At 30.8% G+C, this 20,846-nt stretch overlaps 1 protein-coding gene across 1 annotated transcript in view; it reads right to left on the bottom strand.

The window, feature by feature from the left end:
- Window positions 1-17,679, bottom strand: part of LOC139483074 (uncharacterized) — a 54,386-nt gene extending 36,707 nt beyond the window's left edge. The window contains exons 1-16 of the mRNA XM_071267103.1: window positions 17,642-17,679; window positions 16,961-17,121; window positions 16,616-16,792; window positions 16,154-16,363; window positions 15,597-15,639; window positions 14,068-14,231; window positions 13,157-13,327; window positions 12,033-12,291; window positions 10,993-11,156; window positions 10,331-10,501; window positions 9,848-10,057; window positions 8,754-8,796; window positions 7,111-7,265; window positions 5,724-5,900; window positions 5,136-5,348; window positions 3,059-3,101 (exon numbers count right to left, since the gene is read on the bottom strand). Coding sequence (XP_071123204.1) covers window positions 3,059-3,101; window positions 5,136-5,348; window positions 5,724-5,900; window positions 7,111-7,265; window positions 8,754-8,796; window positions 9,848-10,057; window positions 10,331-10,501; window positions 10,993-11,156; window positions 12,033-12,291; window positions 13,157-13,327; window positions 14,068-14,231; window positions 15,597-15,639; window positions 16,154-16,363; window positions 16,616-16,792; window positions 16,961-17,121; window positions 17,642-17,679 — 2,399 coding nt within the window. The remainder of the gene's footprint in view (window positions 1-3,058; window positions 3,102-5,135; window positions 5,349-5,723; window positions 5,901-7,110; window positions 7,266-8,753; window positions 8,797-9,847; window positions 10,058-10,330; window positions 10,502-10,992; window positions 11,157-12,032; window positions 12,292-13,156; window positions 13,328-14,067; window positions 14,232-15,596; window positions 15,640-16,153; window positions 16,364-16,615; window positions 16,793-16,960; window positions 17,122-17,641) is intronic.
- Between the last annotated feature and the right edge of the window lie 3,167 nt (window positions 17,680-20,846).

Raw genomic sequence — 20,846 nt, 5'->3', positions numbered from 1 at the left:
TTTTCTTTGAAATATTAAGGCTTTTCTACCTCAGGAATAGATTACCTTATGCCGGCGTGACACATTGGCGTATAGACCGGCGTGCACCAAACGTACAGAGAAAATTGACAAAGTCGGTATACGTTAGTTGCATGCCAAAGGAACGCTTAGCAATAGTTCAAAGCGCGTTGCATAAGTTTTTAGTACGTCGAAATACAAAGGTAAAATTGAGAAAGGAAATGGGGAATGTTTCAAAGCGACAACAACCCGACCATAGAGCAGGCCAAGGCCACCAATGGGTCTTCAATGTAGAGAGAAACTCCCGCACCCGTAGGCGTCCTTCAGTTGGCCCCTTAAAAGATATGTATACTAGATCACACAAGACTAACAAAGGCCAGAGGCTCCTGACTTGGGACAGGCGCAAAATTGCGGCGGGGATAAACATGTTTATGAGATATCAACTCTCCCCCTATTCCTCTAGCCAATGAAGGAAAGTAAATACGCTTGATAAACGCTACAATCACAGGAAATTTGTTGCAGCATAAAAAAACATACAACATACGCCAACATACGTTTCTAGTACGCTCAATACACGCTTAAAGCTCGTTTTGCACACGTTACACATATGATTGACAGGTTAAATGCATCCAAAATTACTAGCGTATTGGCAGCGTAAATGATTTTGAACACGCCAGTGCTATACGCTGATGAGTGACGCCGGTATTAGTTGTGTTTCCTCAATGCTTTTCAACTTCGTATTTTATTTTGCCTTTATTTTTTTCGTCACTGATGAGTTTTTCGTAGACGAAACGCGTGTCTGGCGTAAATATAAGGCGTAAATATAAAATTTCAATCCTGGTATCTATGAGGAGTTTATTTCCGGTATGTATTTTCTTTTGAAATTAATATTACTTTGATATTACACTTTTTGAAACCATTTCTATCAATTTTCAAAAATCCATTGTCTAAACTTATGTTTCATTTTTCATGTGTTGTTTCCATATATTCTAGCCACTAATCTTGAGTCTATCCCTTTATTCAGATAACACCCCATATAGCAATTAAATTATGCTTGTAATGACATTCATAACTCTTAACAGACCAATTAACAGACCGAGTTTTATACATCCGACCCATTAACAGACCACATTTTTATTAAAAATTGATTTATGTCACCAAAATACAGTTTTTCGTGTAGATTTTTTTTACATATTGATGTTGATATGGTAAACAAACATAATGCCTGTCTTTTTTCGATGTTCAAAATATTGCATGCAAGTAAAATCAACCAACTTGTCATTTTTGTGTACATTTTGTGTGTGTAAAATGTGTATAAATTTACTGATGAGTAACTCGCCTTTTCATTTTATAGATCGTTTATTGAAGCTAGAAAAAAAAATAATTACACCACTGGATTCAGTACTCCAAATCGTTTTGTCAGACATGAATAGTTTTTATGATATAAATATAATTAAAAAGTTATACAATGAAACATACTGACCTTGCAATGATTTTCTCGATAACACCTGATTAACAGACTTTAGCCAACCCGATTAACAGACCAACCGCCGATATAGCCGCATACTCAATATAGATTAACCGACAAAACTCTCGGTTAGCCGAGTGTCGGCCGTGAGTATGCTGTTAATAATTTCATTATCTATCACTGAAGTCAATTTTTAGTCCATAGGATTAGAGGTAAAATATATCCACTAAGATAATCTGATTTTCATAGGATTTTCTAATTAGATTTCTCCTGATTACTAGCATTTTTCTTATTTAAGTCACCTCTAGTCACGTGAAAAAATGTTAAATGATTGATTCTTAATACAATTTACTTAGTAAACCTAAATCAAGGCGCATTTAAAAGAGTGAAGAAAGAGGACAATACGTCACTAATCAGTCAATATACTGTTTTGAAATTCTATGTTATGTCACCCCAGAGTATTTTACAGCTTACTATATTATATGACTTCTGTTCATTTATATGGCCACGGTAAAATGTTACCATCGTTGTCCTTGGAATTAAATAAACAGTTGTCTTTTTGGAGTCATATTATAATTTCGTGTTTATAGATTTAACATGATTTTCTATACTTCATTTTTGTATATGTTAGCGGCAATAAGTAAAATTAGGCATTAAGCTTAAATCCTAGGCAATAAGCTAACGCCTAGGTATTAAGTTATTGCCAGACATTTTCAGGCATTAAGCGTATTGCCTGAAATCTGATGATGATTATTCATCCTATTGCCGAACATAATTTTAGGCAATAAGTAAACTCCGGAATTTATGCATATTGGGTGATTTATTCTTGATATAGAGTCGTTTTTTAATTATATTTCTAATTCTACATTTATAAATATACCTAAATTTGACAGATCTTCAAAGGAGTACGTCTGGTAAGGACCGATTTTTGCCTCAAATTTCAGGTTTATCTGACGAAAGATTTTGACCACTTTTTAAACACTTAAGTGTCTATTTCATTAGATTCAATTAGTTTAGGTGAAAGCTTTTAACTAATTTAGTCATTAAAAACGATTCGATTCAAGCTCAAATATGAAAAATCTTCCAAATATGCCGACAAATGTCGTTTTTCAGATGGTTTTTGTCAAAAATGAAAGTGGCCGCATCCGTATTTATCCTCAACCTTTATACATGTTATGTATTATCATCAAATACAACTTACATTTCAATATTATGGATGAACACGAATGCGGCCACTTTCGTTTTACACGGAAATCGTCTAAAATGCTAGAATTGTGCAGATTTCAGTAATTTAGCATGACTTAATGGTGCTTTTACCCGATATATGTGCATTGTATTGTCAAAAACAGCCCATATTTATGTAGCAGAAGCATTTAACTAGCCAATAAATAACTAAAAGTTTACATTTTAACAATTTTGTAAAACTGCTATATTTTGGGGCCAAAAAGGGGTCTTACTGGATCTACTCCTTTAGTAAGTTTATTTAGTAATTTTAGCAGTTGAAAAACAGAATTAACTCATACTTTTTTCATGTTTGTGTGGTATTACCAAGTATCAAAATGACTTATTTTCTTTATTTATATCTGTACTTACTCGATTATAACTGTATCGATTAACTTAAATTTGTCTTCCATAACTGTCCAAATAAAAAGATATGAAAATGATATTTGTTATACAAGCTTAAATTAACTATATATCAATTTACATCAGTAAACTTTCATCTGACAATCAAAACTATTCCAGGGTAAATTCTTCCAAAACTGTATTAGAGACTTCCCTTAAAAGTGGGGGTTAATACAAATATGTTATAGATAATGCATATTTTAAGGTTTTTCTTGTCGTAGAAAACCCCCAGGGGTGTCAGGATTGATCAAATGAAAGACCGACCATAGGGAGGTCTTTCTTTGAGCAATCCTGACACCCCGAGGTGTGTTCTACGACAAGAAAAACCTTAAAATATGTATTATCTGACTTATATACCGTAAAAAAAAAAAAAAAAATTTATAAAGATTTGCAAAATTTAGTATCCTATTTTACCGACAACACTAAAGTGGGATATTCCTTTCTAATGCGTTCAGGTTTTAATACGCCCTACGGCTCATTTAGAATGTGAAATAAAACTCACTAATGAATCTATATATAAACCTTTTAAAAAAATATTATCCATACACAATGCATGAAGTAAGACACAAATGTATTGTTACCATACGATAACGGTGTATGACAAATACAAGACACATTGTAAGTAATTTATTGTACCACTTAGTTTATGGAAATGGGGGAGGGGTATGCTTTTTTTCTATTTGTAATGTCATTTCTATCGCGGAAAAGTGGTTATTTTTATAACAATTTAATTGAATCGAATGAAAAACTCAGAAAGATTGTCTTTTGAAAAGCAATATATTTTATTAACAGATAATCAGGATATAATTATATACCCTCCGCACCCGACCCTTTTCTGAGTTACGTTAATGTTATTCAATAGAATATAAGATTATCTTATTGGTTGATCATTTGATAGAGTAAAAGGTATACATAAATTTAAAAAAGTAAAGAACTGACACGAAGACGAATATAAATACATGTAGGTCACAGTATGATTTCCTATTCAGCGTTTATCGTCCTGAACATGCATGAAATATTTGCCATTGGATGTTCAGCAAGCAACCAAAAATCAATCAACCTATTCAGTGTGACTCAATAAGATTTTCAAAATCCAACACACGAATATGTTAAATCTGGCTTTTTATTTATGAAAGTCTATATTAAAATTCATTTCACATATATGATAATGTTTCTTTATTGTAACGATAAATTAACAAAACTTCACGTTGTTTGTTTCTAAAATTAAAATGCGGGCAATGAAGGTTTCTTTTACATCTATCATCGATTGAACTTTATAAGATGAATTTCCAAATCGGCAACAAAAAACTATCAGACGAATAAAATTTTGCAGTAAATTATAGATTGCATGTTTATCAAGGAAAATAATGACCTCACACAGGCGATTATTTTATGCCTTTGAGCATATGTCATTGAAACATGGTATCGTCCGGGTTGATTCTGAAAAAGAATGACCGGTAGTTCTGAAAGAAAATACCTCCATATAGGTATATAAAGATTATTGAACCTGTATTTAGGCAAGTTTAATCGTACATTTCTTTAACAAATACAATTAACTCTAATTGCAAAATATATATCGTGTTAAATAAACTCAAAACCAATATCCTATCACCAAGAAAGAAACAAAAAAAAAAATGATATAAATATTGTTTCTGTAGAATCATATAATTTCTTTTGGACTATTAAAAGTATGCATAAATGAAAAGTCACCTTGCATTTATGATACAATTACAATCCATACTTGTCTCCACACCGTTATATATATATATCAACACAAGAGTTGGTAACTGGTTAATGTATTGCCTATTTGAACAAAACTTCCTGTCTTTCATTTTGGTAATTAAGGTGTACTTTAAAAAAAACTAATGCAATAGAGCAATCTTGAAAGACCTTTTACTAGATGCCCATCTTGAACAGTTACATGATATAGCGATATGGATATTCATGCATGTCTCAAGGATGTGTCTGATGATTTGGAAACCTATGACATTTTTTTTCAGTTTTTTGTTTTGTGTTATGCTTAATTATTTTTGTCAAGTACACTTACCAAGTTTCCCATCTGTCATTAAAAGCTCCATTTTGAGTTTTTCAATTTGCAATGATATTGTCCTTGCACACAAATCTATGTCCATCATCACATGGAAAGACCTTTTCATCAATGGCATACTGAGACAACAATCTAATAATCTACAATCTGCCGATATTGAGCATGTTGCAGGACCATAAATAAATGAGAGACTGCGCGTAGCTGAGGAACAACCTTCAATAAGAAATTAGGGAAATAACAGATCAGTATTTGTAGCTTGTTACAAAAAAATAATTAAACTAACAACATTATTGCATAACCGCATCCCTATCCATACTAGATAAAGTAAGGCAAAACACAAAAAAAAACCACTTCTCGTATTCTTTTACTTTGTTCGGTCATTGCTGTAAAAAACATATATTAGTGTTTGACTAGTTCAAATTTTATAACATGACATTGTTTTTGAAACTATTAGTCTTAACATACTTCATTATGATTGTTAACTCAGATGTAATTTTTCAGTCAAAGAAATAATTATCATATCAACATTTAATAGAAGAAATATTGGTAATTTCACATCTAACAAGGTTTCACAACAATCCAAATTACCATTTTTCCAACCATTCCTTGAAGGCTGGTAAATCGGATCATTCGTTTTACACTGTGGACTCTGCAAATATTCTGTTATTCTCCTTTTCTCCAATATTTGTAAAACAAAAGTATCTGGAAGTTGTTGAACAAATTCTGGCAATCCTTTTCTTCTTAGAAACTTTTGCATGGAAAAATCTGTAAACAAATCTTTATATGAATGACTTTGAACATCAACTGAGTGATCATGATAGTTTCTTTATAATGTTTGTTAAACTATATCCCTCACAAAGCACCACGCATCATACTAATAAGTGTCTGCTTGAATTTAAAAAAAAGACACAATCCTTGCCAACTAAAAGAGTGCAGACTTAAAGTACATAAAGTACGAACAATAGTCTTCCGAATACAATAAAACACCCACTTGAGGTAAAATCATTTTGAAACTTTTTAAAATTTCAGAAATTCTTTCCGTAGATGCAACCTGTATTGACAGATCTAAATATTACTTAATCAATATATAGCTTTCAAAAACAAAGAAATATAGTGTTAAGAATTCATATTTTTTAAAACCAATTATAAATAAGTCCTTTATTATACATTCAAGTCTTAAACGGGATTAAGGACAAGTGATAACATGCATCGAGAGCTGATTTTTTTGGGGTTGATTTGGAGACATCTAGGATAAAGAATTGAAAAATAAAATGAATATCTAACTTCAGGTTTTCATTCCCTTGACAGAGATGTTAGGTTAGGTCTATTTATCAATTAGACTTATTACTTGGTTTGTACTAACATGAGCATCACGACGGGTGCCACACGTGGAGCATGATCTGCCTACCATTCCGGAGCACCTGAGACCCCGTTTTTTGGTGTTTGGTGGGGTTAGTGTTGCTTAGTCTATTGTTCTATGTGATTTGTGTACTATTGTTGGTCTGTTTCATTAATTGCGATGTGTTGTCAACTTTGTTTCGATTTATGAGTTTGTCCCTCTGGTATCTTCCGCCCCTCTTTTAGACCCTCCGTGTAGTTATTTTTTTCTTCATTTTAATGAAAATTGTGTTCATTCAATCAAATTAATAATCAAAAGTTTATTTTTAATAGCTTTAAAATTACAAATCATGTCAAAACAGGAATATACACCAATAAATATCATGACTGAATGTTGACACAGAAATATTCTCGACTAAATGTTGGTTTCTGATTGGCAAAAACCATTCAATAAAAATGTTTTAATAAAATTATAATGGGTATCCATCCATGACACGAAATCAGTACATGCGCAGCAAAAGCAGTTTTATATGTATCAAATTACATTATATACATTGTTTGTATATTTAGCAGTTCAGCTGCGTCAGATATATATACTAAGTTGTGAAAGTTACTAAATATAAAATCCGTACAATACCCGACATGCTTTTGTTCCAATTGCAGATTGAGTACGGCAGAAACATGTCCTCCAGTACCGCAAAACGAACAGAACATTGGTCAACTTCTAAACAGACACTTATGTTCAAGTTAATCAAATACTTCTTTTCCCCTAGAAAGTTGTGGATGGAATAGCTGGAAATTGAAACGATATAAATATACTTTAAAAGCAGTAAGTGCGGAAAGGTTCTGACAAATGGCGGCAATCACGTTGATTATCAGGAGATGGACGATAGATGTATTTCAACAAATATTGATGCCCGATAATACTTTAGGGAAAGATAAAAAAAAAGATGTTAATGAAGTTTTCCAAGGAGGCATTGACTTTTGCACTTTTGCAGACATAAGCGAGATTTGCAAAAGGTTATTTAATTTGTGAATTTCAAACACATTTGGCCTTAGTCATATAGAACACAGAGATCAACAATATTTGTATTTGACCCTTATCATATATCATAATTTTAAATTCGTTGAATATCTAAAATCAAGACAAAGTTTTAAAACGATGAATATTTAAAGATTAAGGCCAACATAGGGTAAACACATAAATTGGTTGTTAATAGTCATATACACAAATATTATTAATTCATATATTTTAACAAATTTGATTCGTTTAGGGATAGTCACATGTTAAACTATATTTTCGAAGGTAGAGAGAAAACGGCGGATAGCAAAAAGCATATTGACCGGCAAAAAGCATATTGCACGGTTATTTTTAGAATATCTAAAAACCGATATACTTTGTGACGTCATGTAATGAATTTCAGGATGTTGTTGAACGTTTTGAAACAAATGATATCTGTGATCGATTATTTGACGAAAAAAAATCTTCAAATACATAAGATGTCCAAAAAAAGAGTAAATGAAATAACAACTAATATGTTGTTATTGTCAAGGAGACAATGTAATATCTATAAAGTTCCAACAAACCTAAATGACGATTTTGATACAAACATGGTCGGAAATTAATAATATAACAAATATAGCCTTTGTATGAGGTCAATACAGGATATATCGACCCAAAGAAGTATATCGACCTCGGACTTCGTCCTCAGTCAATATACTTCTTTCAGGTCAATATATCCTTGTATCGACCTCATACACAGGCTATATTTGTATAATATTGTGGTTATACACAATGCAAGTAATGTTATATTTGACTGTCCTTGGCGTTTAAGTACTAAATCCCCAGGATGTGTTTTAGTTGATTTTAAAATTAAATTTAAATATACAAGTACATGCCTTTTTCGAAAATGTTTATATATTATTATGAAATAAAGTTATTAAAAGTCCTGCAGTTACGTTAGAAGTCTAGAACATCATATTTTGTGTCGGCTGTCACAATAATTGAATCGTAACACTTCATTTACAGCCAATTGTATCTAAAAGATTAATTCACATGATTCTGGCTTCATTCATATAAGAATAATTGTTTCTATGCAAATTTCATCTGCACTTATCTCCCTGCATTCCAGCAATGTTCAGCCAGTGGCAATGTTAAAGAGGCATTTTGATCATGAAAATGACATACTGAATATACTGTGTTCTATTACAACATTTGCAAGAACGATAGTCTGCAGTAGATCCATCGTCATAGATTACTAAAAAGTTTATCTGACTTACTCCATAACTAGCATTTTTCCAAAAGATACTCGATGGCCCATACCTGGAAAAGATATATATGGAAGTTTGAAGCTAAAAATATCTACATCTCTAAAAAAAATATTAGAAAAATATGTCATTATTCCATGAACTCGGAATATTCGACTACATAATTATTCATATTAAAACAAAATTTTAACACAGCAGTCTGATTTTGATTAAATTTAAATGTGAACTCATTAAGTTTTAATGTGACTAGTAAAACGATTTTGATTATATTTCATTACAGAAAAATGATTATTTATATACATATATTGAAATCAAGTGTAATTTCTTTCCTTACAGCAATATCTTTTTTTATGACGAAATTAATAGTTGCTTGAAAGGGCCATTAAACTGTCTAAATCATGTTCACAAATTTGACTGAAATATACGTAAACGTATATTCAATTACAAAAAGTCTAAATTAAACAACTAATTATACATGGACTGCAAACTGACGACGGTCACTAACCACATAAAGGTGTAATAACACCATTGTTTCTCCATTATTTGTCTTTATTTAATTTGCATACAATTAGACAGAAATTATCTCTGTTTCCAATAAGAAATACTTGCATGAATAAAGTTTTATCCTGTCTAGTACTATAGACAAAATGTCACATTACTTTTCATTCCATATAAGAAAAGAACCAGAACTGGAAGTAAACGGTGCTTTGAAACAACCAAAAATATATGTTTATGACTCAGAAATTTCTTACTGCAGTTCAATGTAGGATTTGTATCCCAAAATTATGAAATGCAAGGGAATATATTTTTGAACCTTTTTGTATGCGACCGTTTGTGACGTATTATATAATACCACCATTGTTTTCCCCTTTCAGCTTTCAATTAAAATTGTGCAGAACTTATCTTTATTTCTAGTAAAGAATTACTTGGCATCAGTAAAGTTGTATCCAGTAAACAAAATGTCTTAACTTACAATTTTTAAACTTACAATTTATAAATTTGTTTATCCCATATAAATGTTTTTCTTTAAGTAAGTCGACAGCTAACATATTGCAATAGTGTTCTTTTTATACTTCAAACTATACGAATAGATTGAATAAACTTACCAAATTTAAAATCAAAATAGACAGTATCTAAATTATAGTTTTCTATCCCAAGTTTAATCCTATTTGAACAAGCATCAAGAAGGACATATGCATGGAAGGATCTCTGAAGTGGTTTAACATCTAGACAACATTCTATTCCTGAACATGAACTTGTAATATGGCAAGACACAGGTCCATTCAGCCGAGGTAGTGGAAGTTTATCTCTACAAGCTGTAACATAAATCAACTTCTGAATACATAAGCTAGAGAGCAGGTGGAAGATTTTAAAACATGCGTAACAAATATTCATGCTTATAGTATATAATGTCCAGATACCTGCAATTTATCAGTTGGAGACCATACATATAGGTATATTAATTTACAGACTATATTCTTATGGTTTAAACTATTTTGCTCAAATTAAATACCTAAAAGTATGTCACTTCAGAAATACAATGAACAGTATCGAAAAAAGTTACAGATAATCTAGTAGAAAAGACGTACCGTTATTCCAACCCCTTTTTCCTGGAGAATATGGAGATACCATCCTATTGCAAGGCGGAGATTCTAAAAACTTTGTAACTCCTAACTGTTCCAAGAAAAGATCTACAACATACTGTGGCAAAGGTAAGCCATTCACTCCAAAATCCAAACTAAATGTGGCCAATGAAAAATCTACAACAGATGCAAAATTCTATTTAATATGATTATGAATTATAGAATCAGGGATGTTTTTCAAATCGTAAAACATTTGGTACTAAGTTTTCTATTTAAATCCAGCCGATACAATTTAAAATGGTTTTGTCTATTTTGTTAAGGCGTAAAGTAAGCAGTTATGGTTCACATATTATCAATAATATTTATTGCTAGCTTGTTGATCACCCATTTCCATACTACTTCAAAATATATGAAACAAAATAAAAACTCACATGATGCAAATTTACGTAAAATGTTTAGGTATTAAAAGGGATAAATATATCCAACTGATTTGTTGTGATATTTTCCGTGTTATTTTGGTTGGTGTTAACTACAGTTTCTTGTGTGAAAAAAATCATTGCCTTCGATTGACAAAACACATATTAAGTTTTGTCTTGATCAAACATATTTGATATAACTATTAAAACAATGATTTCAATTGCATGCAGAACAAAATGTTATTGTACTACCAAGTTTTGAGAATCCGTTGTCAAGATTGCAAACCGGTTTTGGAAGCAATGCCTCTTTAAGTATTTGTTGCCTCAGAATGCAAGATCCATCTCTTTCAAAGCAAATTTTTAAATCAATATTCAATAATAACATGTGTTTGCCTTTCAGATCATCTATACTATATCTGAAATGATTAGAAATAAAGTCTGTATCTTATATTTTTTCAAAAAATTTACCGAATACAAGTTGCGACTTAATTATTTAGGCTGTGACGTTTCCTTATCGTGAAAACATCAGGTTTACAGGTATACGTTAATCCACATGATGCATTTTGTTTTAATAAAATAATCATAATTGTTCAAGTGAAGATTTAGTTGTTCAAATCTTAAAGAGAATACCATCACCGTCAATACTTTTCAGGGGCGGATCCAGCCATTTTCAAAATGGGGTTTATATCCACGAAACAGGAAGAAGAGGGTCAGACAATATGACGTTATTAAAAAGCGTGGACTGTAAAACCAATAAGGTGGTCTGGCCAACAGAACCCTTCCCACCTTGATCCACTACCACTTTGATCAATGAAAAGTTGCATGTTTAGTCTTTCTTCTCTCCTTTCCAAATTAATAAAATCTTATGGTCGAAGATCTTTATGATCTAAATAAAATGTGCAATATTTGATATAATACCATGAGTTATTTCAACCAAATCAGCGAAATAAAGAGTCTGAAAATGACTCTTTAGAAATAAAGATAGAAATTGAATCGAATGTAATTATTGCTCCCAATCTGTTGCAAAGTTCAATTCTAGTTGCAATTTGTTAATCAAACGTGCACTTTTACATCTTGATTTTAGATATCTACAGCAAGTTGGTAACATTTCTGACCAACTGAACAGTTTAGTTCGGTAAAACAAAATACAACTTAATCAGAAGTTAGAATAATATATAATAGGTGGAAGGTAACATTTACATTTAAGTCACATTTAGCTATGCTTGCATTTGATTGGTTGTTATCTAATGTACAATAAGACAACATTTAATTTAACTTTCCATATTGCTTACTCCAATGTAGCAACTTCTCCCATTCTCAATATATCTGCATTTCCAAATTCATAATGTAGTAATGATATATTAAAAACCAGATTTTCTATTCCAACAGACATCTGATAATTGCATGTATCCACATCAAGAAACATGAATACAGTTCTGTTTATCGGGACCACTTCTACACAACATTCTACACGAGTACACAGCTCAGTTATGTGACAACTAACTGGTCCTCTTATTGTTGTTAAGGTATTCGACTGCAATTGTTTACATTCTACAAAAAAATAAGTATGTGCACTAGGGTAAAGATAAAAAGTAGAAAGCTTAAACTTTTTTAAATGTTTTTGTCTAACATGATACTTCCAAAATACAGCTATCATTGTTATAGGGTTTTCTCACTTAGAAATACATATCAGGTGTTAATTTGCCATATCCAAACATTTGTTTTCTCACTTTAAGTTTTAAAGAAGCACTAAGCGCAAAACAATTGGAAAACATCACATATGGTTATTGTATAATCCTACATTTATTCAGATAATCAAATATCTATGAATTTGTTCCCAACAATCTTTTGAAAAATGTTAGATTAGTTATAAAAAAAACTATTAATTTTCTATACCAAAACATGTAAAGTTGTATTGTATTTCTTCCCTTAGACAAAGTATTGTTTAATAAAGCTTAAAGTTATTCTTTTAAATATGCTTTAATTGATTGCTGTTTTTAATATCAAATACATAAGAACAAAACTTTAAACTATGTAAGCACGTTTGTACATACACAGGTACGTTCCAATGTAACAATTGTATTGAGGTTATAGTTTGTGTGCATTTTATATGAAAAATTCATTACATATTAAAATCTTTTGAAATAATTGCCTTAACACTTTTAAGGTAAGGTTTTTGTTTTTGATTAAGCTTAATAAGTTCAAGTTTTCTCTGCGTCGGATAAATCTATTCCGTGCATGTTTAGATTCAAGGAAAACAGAAGATTGTAAAATTATATAGATTCTCTCTCGTCTTTGCTCACCTATTATGTTTGTATATTGTGTACTAATGCTGTCTCACATATGTTTACCCAAATGTAAGTGCTAGATACAAGCACATTTTACTGGGAATTGCGTGTTGTAATTAATTGCTTACCATTATTCCATCCGCTAGAATTTACAGATACAAATGGACCGGTTAGATGATTGCACTGCTCGTCTTTCAAATGTTTGGCTATTCCTAATTCTTCAATCAATCTTTTCAAATCCAGATTATTTACAGCACTACCAATATTTTTCCCTGATTTAAACTGTTTCAAGGAAAAACCTATATAAAACAAAACTGTTATTCATTTTCCATGTAAGTGATTTTAGTTCACATATTGTTATTGTATAGAATGCATGTACTGGTGAATAAAGGAATAAAATAACTTATTCTTTTCCACACTGTCGAAGTCTGCAACTTCAAGTATTCAAAGCTGATTTGCGGAAGTTGGATAAAAGAAAAGCAGGTTCTGTTCTAATATTTAGTACAGGGTAAATTTCTCTGCTTATTAGCATTTAAAATATTTTGTTTATAATTAATACCTTAGCCGTATTTGGCACAACTTTTTGGATTTTGGGTCCTCAATGCTCTTCAACTTTTTACTTGTTTGGCTTTATAACTATTTTGATCTGAGCGTCATTGATGAGACTTATATGAAGACGAAACGCGCGTCTGGCGTATTAAATTATAATCATAGTACCTTTGTTAACTATTATAAGTTACCTTCAACAGGGAGTCTTCAGTGTCAGATTGAAAGTCCTAAAGTTTTCATGTAATACCAAAACTACCCATATATCGTTATTAATGACAAACTTACATCTATGAGTATACACTATTTTTCTTAAATATACCACTTACTTTTTTGTTCTGTCAGATTGTGCAAACATAAGGTGGATTCTACATGTTCTATACTATATCCTTTTCTTTTTCAATTTGATTTTCTTAAACGTTATTGAACAAAAAAACATGTCAAGGCTACAACTGAGAGCAAAATATTTCACTTAAAATAATATATATCTCACCTTTAGTATTTAAATCTTTCGACCAATTACAGTGATGTTTTGGCAATTTGGTATTTTTCAGGATAGGTATGTGTATCAAACAAGGTCCTTCAACTTCTAAACAAACACTGATGTTCATATTCAGTAGATACACGTTTTCACCAACCAGGTCATACACATTAAACCTGTTTTGTAAATAACTTGTTCAGCATATAATGATTTCTTATAAATATTTATATTAAATCAAAGAGTAACTGTTTCTGAAAACACAGTAAAATCGAAAATACACATCGGTATGACGATTAACAAAGTAGAAGTGTTTCTAATAATGTTATGAATTGTTAACTCTGTCTTTTTGCTATGCTTTGCATTAAAACATATTTGTCTTGATGAACCACGAATTTTTTCAATCATTATTATACACTTTGATTTCGAAATAGTCTCTTTATTCTTAAATACATATACTTATTCGATTTTAAGCTGATCAGTTTCATCCTGTAGTAGAGATTTCATGAAAAAATAAATGAAGAATATTTCGCTGGTAACATATGCAGCCACTCAGAAATATACGGCTACTTATACTTTTTTTCAAATTCACAAGAGGACATAAATTAAGAACAGCAAATGTGACGCAACCACAATTCAAACATGATATGCGTTTGTTGGTTATAAGCATTGTGTATAAGTATCAAAACTTTAAATTGAGTCTAACTAGAATCAGCGAGCAGACACTCATTTTGAGAAGTACGAACCTAAGGTTGGACGTATATACGGACAAGAAATAACTTGATGCCTCTTTTGTTGTGGAAAGTGCATAAAAAAAACTAGAAAAATCGTTATGAAGTACCTGTTTATGAAAAACAAAGACAAGGAAATATCTCTTTTTGAATAATTTTGACATATTTTCCATTTGTTTTTCTAATGACCAAGGCAAACATATCTAAAAATAATGCTATTTCAAATTTTATTAAACTTTGATCATTTACAAATTTTCGACCATATTCAAAATTTTTCACTTTCTACCTTTCATTTTGTCCTTAACTTTGCAATTACTTAGAAAAAAATGGCATTTGTTGTACTTGCAATTTCAGAAGTTAACTTGTTTGTTAAAAGAACTATTTATGTTATTCGCAATTGCAATGAATTACCGTGATTTCTCAGAAAAATATAAACCGACAATTCCATCTAGAAATAAATTTTTCACATTTCTGACGGCCTTATGCAATAGGTGCTGTCAACTAGTTGTCGACGACGTTGTATCAATAAAATTGCTTATTGGTAGAAAACATATAGTTCCTTGCATTTTCTTCTCTTTTTTTTTAATTACAAAAATCAATGGTTAATGTAATACTAAGAAGATATAATTCGAGAATCAAATATCGAAAAACATTTAATTAAAATTGTAAAACTTTGGATACGTGAAATAATAATTTATTCGGTCACTCGTTGAATATATCTATATGTGATATACCAGATACGTGATTCTGTAATTTCTGTTATTAACAGAATAAACCACACCTAATAATGTGAAATTAAGAGAGAGAACTTACTCTAAACGAATAACATTCATTAATGTAAACATTTCCTTTTGACCTGAAAACAATAAAACTTGAGAATAATATATTCTAAAACAATAACACAGACAAATTCAAACGAATTTAAAACTGCGACATTCTGTATGTGTATGTTAAATTCCGGGAGCCTGTTATTCAGTGGTGGTCGTATGTTGCTGTTTAACATATTCGTATTTTTGTTCATTATGTGATTTGTGATATAAAATAACAGTTGACGCATTTGTGCATTACGTTTCATATCAATTGTATAATCTACATGTGAGCTTGATTAATCTTGACCCTATCCGTTCGTCCCAAAAAAGTATAAACACAAACAATTTTTAAGTGCCAGTTTCGTTCCATTTAACTGTGTCATCTTGAAGCTTCATGTTTAATTATCAAAGAATGTATGCACCACCCTTGCTCCTTTGTATATCACAATGTTTCTGAATGTAAGAGCTTTACTTTGGCTGATGGATCATTTGCGTTAGTTTGGTAACCAGTTTCCTTGTGTTGCTGTGTTATTGTCTCACAAACTCTGACCAACAACTTACCCCATTTGTACTGACGCAATGACATTTCAAATACTTTTCTCTCTATGCCAATACTAAGTTCCATATGACAATAATCCAGCATAATAAAAGCAGTAAATGTTTTCTTTATTTTTCCAACTTCTATACAACATGTCATCCCAGTGCAAAGCTCTGAGACATGACAAGTTATACTGCTATGAATTCTGGGTAATGACATAATAACCGGACAATCTGAAATAAATAGAAAGCTTTCTTTAAAAAAAAATAATAGCAATATAATGAATGACTACTTGGTGACGATATGACAGGTTAAGTGATCATTATTGTATACATTTTAATGATTTACTTTTAGTACTTTATGACCCATTTGGAATCCTACAATTAATTTAACTTGTTAAGTTAAATAAACATGCAAAACTGTACCAACAACAATATAATGAATAGAATTATCAAGGTGTCATATTATATTTAATCGGTATGTACCTTTGTAGTTCCATCCATTCACAGATCTAGCATAGATCCCCTCAAATCTGTTACACTGTTTAGCATTCATAAAATTCGTTAGTCCTAAACTGTCCAGTAATTCATTCCCTAAAGCTGTCGTCAAACTCTGTCCTAATTTAAAGCCTTTATCTCTCATCCAACTTACTAAAGACACATCTGAAAAATTATTTTTTTAACAAAATATTTATATTCATTTTCGACCACAGAACCTGTGATAGTTGTTTAACATTACAACATAAAAATGCACACTATAAAAAATCAATTGAAATTGGTTAACTCGATCAAAATGACATTCAATCTGTATGTACACATGTATAAACTTACTCTCTGTCTTGAATTCCATATTCATTACACATAAAGGTATTGGCAACACTTGGGATTTGAATACATATACAACTGGATCACATATATTTCTTTCTAAACATATGTTGAATTGGAAATCTAATATGATCAATCTTTGATCAGAAAGTAATTCAATCTTGTATCTAAAAAATAAAAAAAAACTAGGCATATAAAATAAAGTTATGGTCATATACAAAATACGATGGCCAACCATAAGTTATATCTGTTAGAAAGTTTGAATAATTGCATTTTATTTCAATGTATTCAACAATCGCTGATAAAATAATAATGACGTTGTAATGTGTTTCTTGAGAGATCATATACAATTTTTTTTTACATCATTGTCACATTTTTTCATTAAAGAAATTGAATATACATTTTTGAAATAACAGTATTCAAATCGATAAAATGAATATTTATTAGCTGTCCAATACTAAATATGTCGTTTAGAAAAATCAATGCATTTAGGGGCTTTTCGGAGAGGAAAAGACAAGTTTAATTTACTTTAGATAGTGATCACTCACATTATCCTGAAAACTTCCTGAACTCTTTCTTCTTTCACATCTCCTAAGAGAAATGGTAAATTCAATTGAAATTAAAAGCTATTCAGATATTTTTAGTATTAATTGTAATGAATTATCTCAGTGTTGAGGGTTCTATTACCTCTCAAATAAATTGCATTTAAGGTAAGTTAATCGCATAATTCCTAATAATTATATCAACATGATTAATTTTCAAATGGCAAATGCTGAATTTAGCCAGAAGAAGAAGTATTAACTCAACAATGTCAACATGATTTCTTTGATCGTTAATTCATCGTCAAATTGTGATAAGCTGTCAAATTTAATTTCACTGCTTTCACTCATTTTTTTTTTATATTTGATTCATAAAAAGCTCAAAAATTATTCAAATTAAAAAAAGTTAAAACTGATTTGCATCATCATTTAGTGAATATTGTTAGTCTCATCGTCATCTAATAAATCCCTGAGATGACCTCTGAAGTCTGCAGGCGGTAATAAAATCCTATATAAACATAAAAAGAAGAAGAAATTGATAGCAGCCACGTGTAACACCATTTGCCAAGTCTAATAGAATTCATAACGTAGGTTTAAAAGTATATTTTTGATTGTTTAAACCATTGAATGAGTTTTTGGTCGGTTGAATCACTTAATCTAGTTGTTTTACTTTCCAAGATAACAATATTTTCATATCAATAGCTGAATACATGCGTAACCCATCTTAAGCTACGGGGTCAAATTGCAGGTCACAGGGATAAAGATTGCACTTGCAAGGGAATAAATCCACACTGTTGTTTTAAGGCTGATTTTGACAAAATTGAACCAAACTGTCAGCTAAAAACGAGTTCTTAGTTCACTATTTCACTTTGATAAATGATTAAACAAATTACATATCATGTTTTTCATACCTAGTAGCTCATGCTCTTTTGTAAATTTGTTCAGTAAAACAAATAAATCAAAATGCAAACAATCTCAATAATATACTAATACAAATACACTTACCCCAAACATAGTTAGAGAATGGTAGTTCAAATCTGAACTTTTCTATACCAAATATAATGATATATCCACATGTATCCACCGTAATATGAAAATCAAGTGTTAAATTTAATAAATCGAAGTCCATACAACAGTCAACAGCTGTGCAATTTTTTGATAATGAACATGATAAATACTTCGGTAATTCAGCAAGGTCTGAATTTGGAACATCAGTGCAATCTAAAACAAAATAATCTTTGTAAAATACCTCGAAAATAGAGAAAAATCAACACATTTACCATTCAGTACACCAAAATGGGGGGGGGGGGGGGGGGGGGGGGGTGAATCTGAGACCAGTGCCTGTGTTTACATAATTGGATCAAAGTATCAAAATTGTCAGTTTAAAATTTATAAACATGGTTATACGTACACTGAAAGCAACAAGGAACATTTATTGCTCTTCATGGTTTAGAAATGTATACAATAATATTATTGCATAAATTTGAATGATGTTAGACCAAAGAAAGTTACAAGAGAAAATATCAGTAGTTGTTATCTACCTGTTCACACTTTTATGAAAAGCTACTTACAGTACTGAAATGACTGCAGATCCAAAAGATTGAACACGATTTAATAATTTATTGATCAGTCATATCCAATAATGTTAAAATAAAAATGATTGCTTTGAATCCTAAGTGAAGACTTTTGACCAAATATCAATAAACTTTCATTTTTAGTAGAAGTGACTTTAGTACTAGACATGTGGTTTTAATAGACAAAACAATGGACTAGCACAGGGCAACCAATACTAATTTGCTTTGTAGCAGGAATGTTATGACAATATTAACCATATGTGATTTCTAATGCTACATCATCATTATGAATCCTTACTTATTACATATCATGACATGATGCTTTTTTTATATCTTATTAAGAACAGACATTTGGTTCTGCTTTTTATCATGTAGAATATTGCAGATTACTAGATTTTATTGTTTCAATCCTACAGTTAATGTCCTGTACCAAGTCAGGAATATGGCCATTGTTATATTATAGTTCGTTTCTGTGTGTGTTACAATTTAACGTTGCGTCGTTTGTTTTCTCTTATTTTTGAGTGTAAATTGACATTGCGATAAGACGTGTCACGGTACTTGTCTATCCCAAATTCATGTATTTGATTTTGATGTTATATTTGTTATTCTCGTGGGATTTTGTCTGATGCTTGGTCCGTTTCTGTGTGTGTTAGTTACATTGTAGTGTTGTGTAGTTGTTTTCCTCTTATATTTATGCGTTTCCCTCAGTTTTAGTTTGTTACCCCGATTTTGTCCATGGATTTATGAGTTTTAACAGCGGTATACTACTGTTGCCTTTATTTAAAGCATTCATAATTTTCATGTGATCATTAATAACAGGACTATGAGCGACTGTGTCCAGATGAAAAAAGAATCACTTAAAATGGAACACATATTTTCACTTGACTGGATGGACACATTCATGAAAGTTAAATTCTCCCTCATAAATTTGTCCGAATTTAAAACATTTGTATCTATCTACACGGCGAAATAAGAGGCAAGTCAAAATGCAGGTTTGGTTTGTTCGCAGTAACTTGTTTTCAACATTTAATTATGATAATAAAACATTACAAATAGATCCCAGCAAGTACACATCTAGCTATTCTAAACTAACTCATTATAAAAAAAATAATATACTATGCAGAACGTGTTGTTACTTTGAAGCTACTGTGAGCACCTCAATACAAATTATCCAAGTATCGGACTTATATAAAACCATAGAACCCCCAACCGTATTCCCGCCTATGAAATACCCGTGCAGTACTCACTAAAGACTTATATATAGAAACTATCAAACCAGTTCTTCAAACTTGTTTTACAAACTTGTTCTACAAACCACAGTTACTTAAGATAGAAATAGAAAAGGGAAAAACCCAAATATAACGGAATAGAAATAAATATAGTTGTCTGTCTTCATTAAATTTTCTATCATTTTCATGGATCTGGTCATTGATAATATGTTACCTGATGTCCATCCTTTGATAGCTGGTAAGTATTTCGAATCAGTTCGTTTACATCCTGGAGAGTTCATATGGGTATCTAGTTCAAGCTGCTGTAGAAGAAGTCGGACTTGAGATGTACTCAACATATTAGATACATTACTGCCAATTTGCTGCATCCAATTATTAAGAGAAAAATCTGATAACAGAAAAAAAAGAAATAAATATACAACTGAAGTATTGATTTGGGAAACAAATACTATAACCTTGAAATGGTTTGAACGTATTATTTCAAATAATTTCATATTCAACATTAAATGTGTATTGTTGTAGTAAAGCCATTTTCAAATAAGTTTTACAA

Source organism: Mytilus edulis, chromosome 7, assembly GCF_963676685.1.
Source record: "Mytilus edulis chromosome 7, xbMytEdul2.2, whole genome shotgun sequence".
Classification (NCBI taxonomy): Eukaryota; Metazoa; Mollusca; class Bivalvia; order Mytilida; family Mytilidae; genus Mytilus; species Mytilus edulis.
The sequence above is the reverse complement of the archived record's forward strand: the minus strand, read 5'-3'. Positions and strand labels throughout refer to the sequence as shown.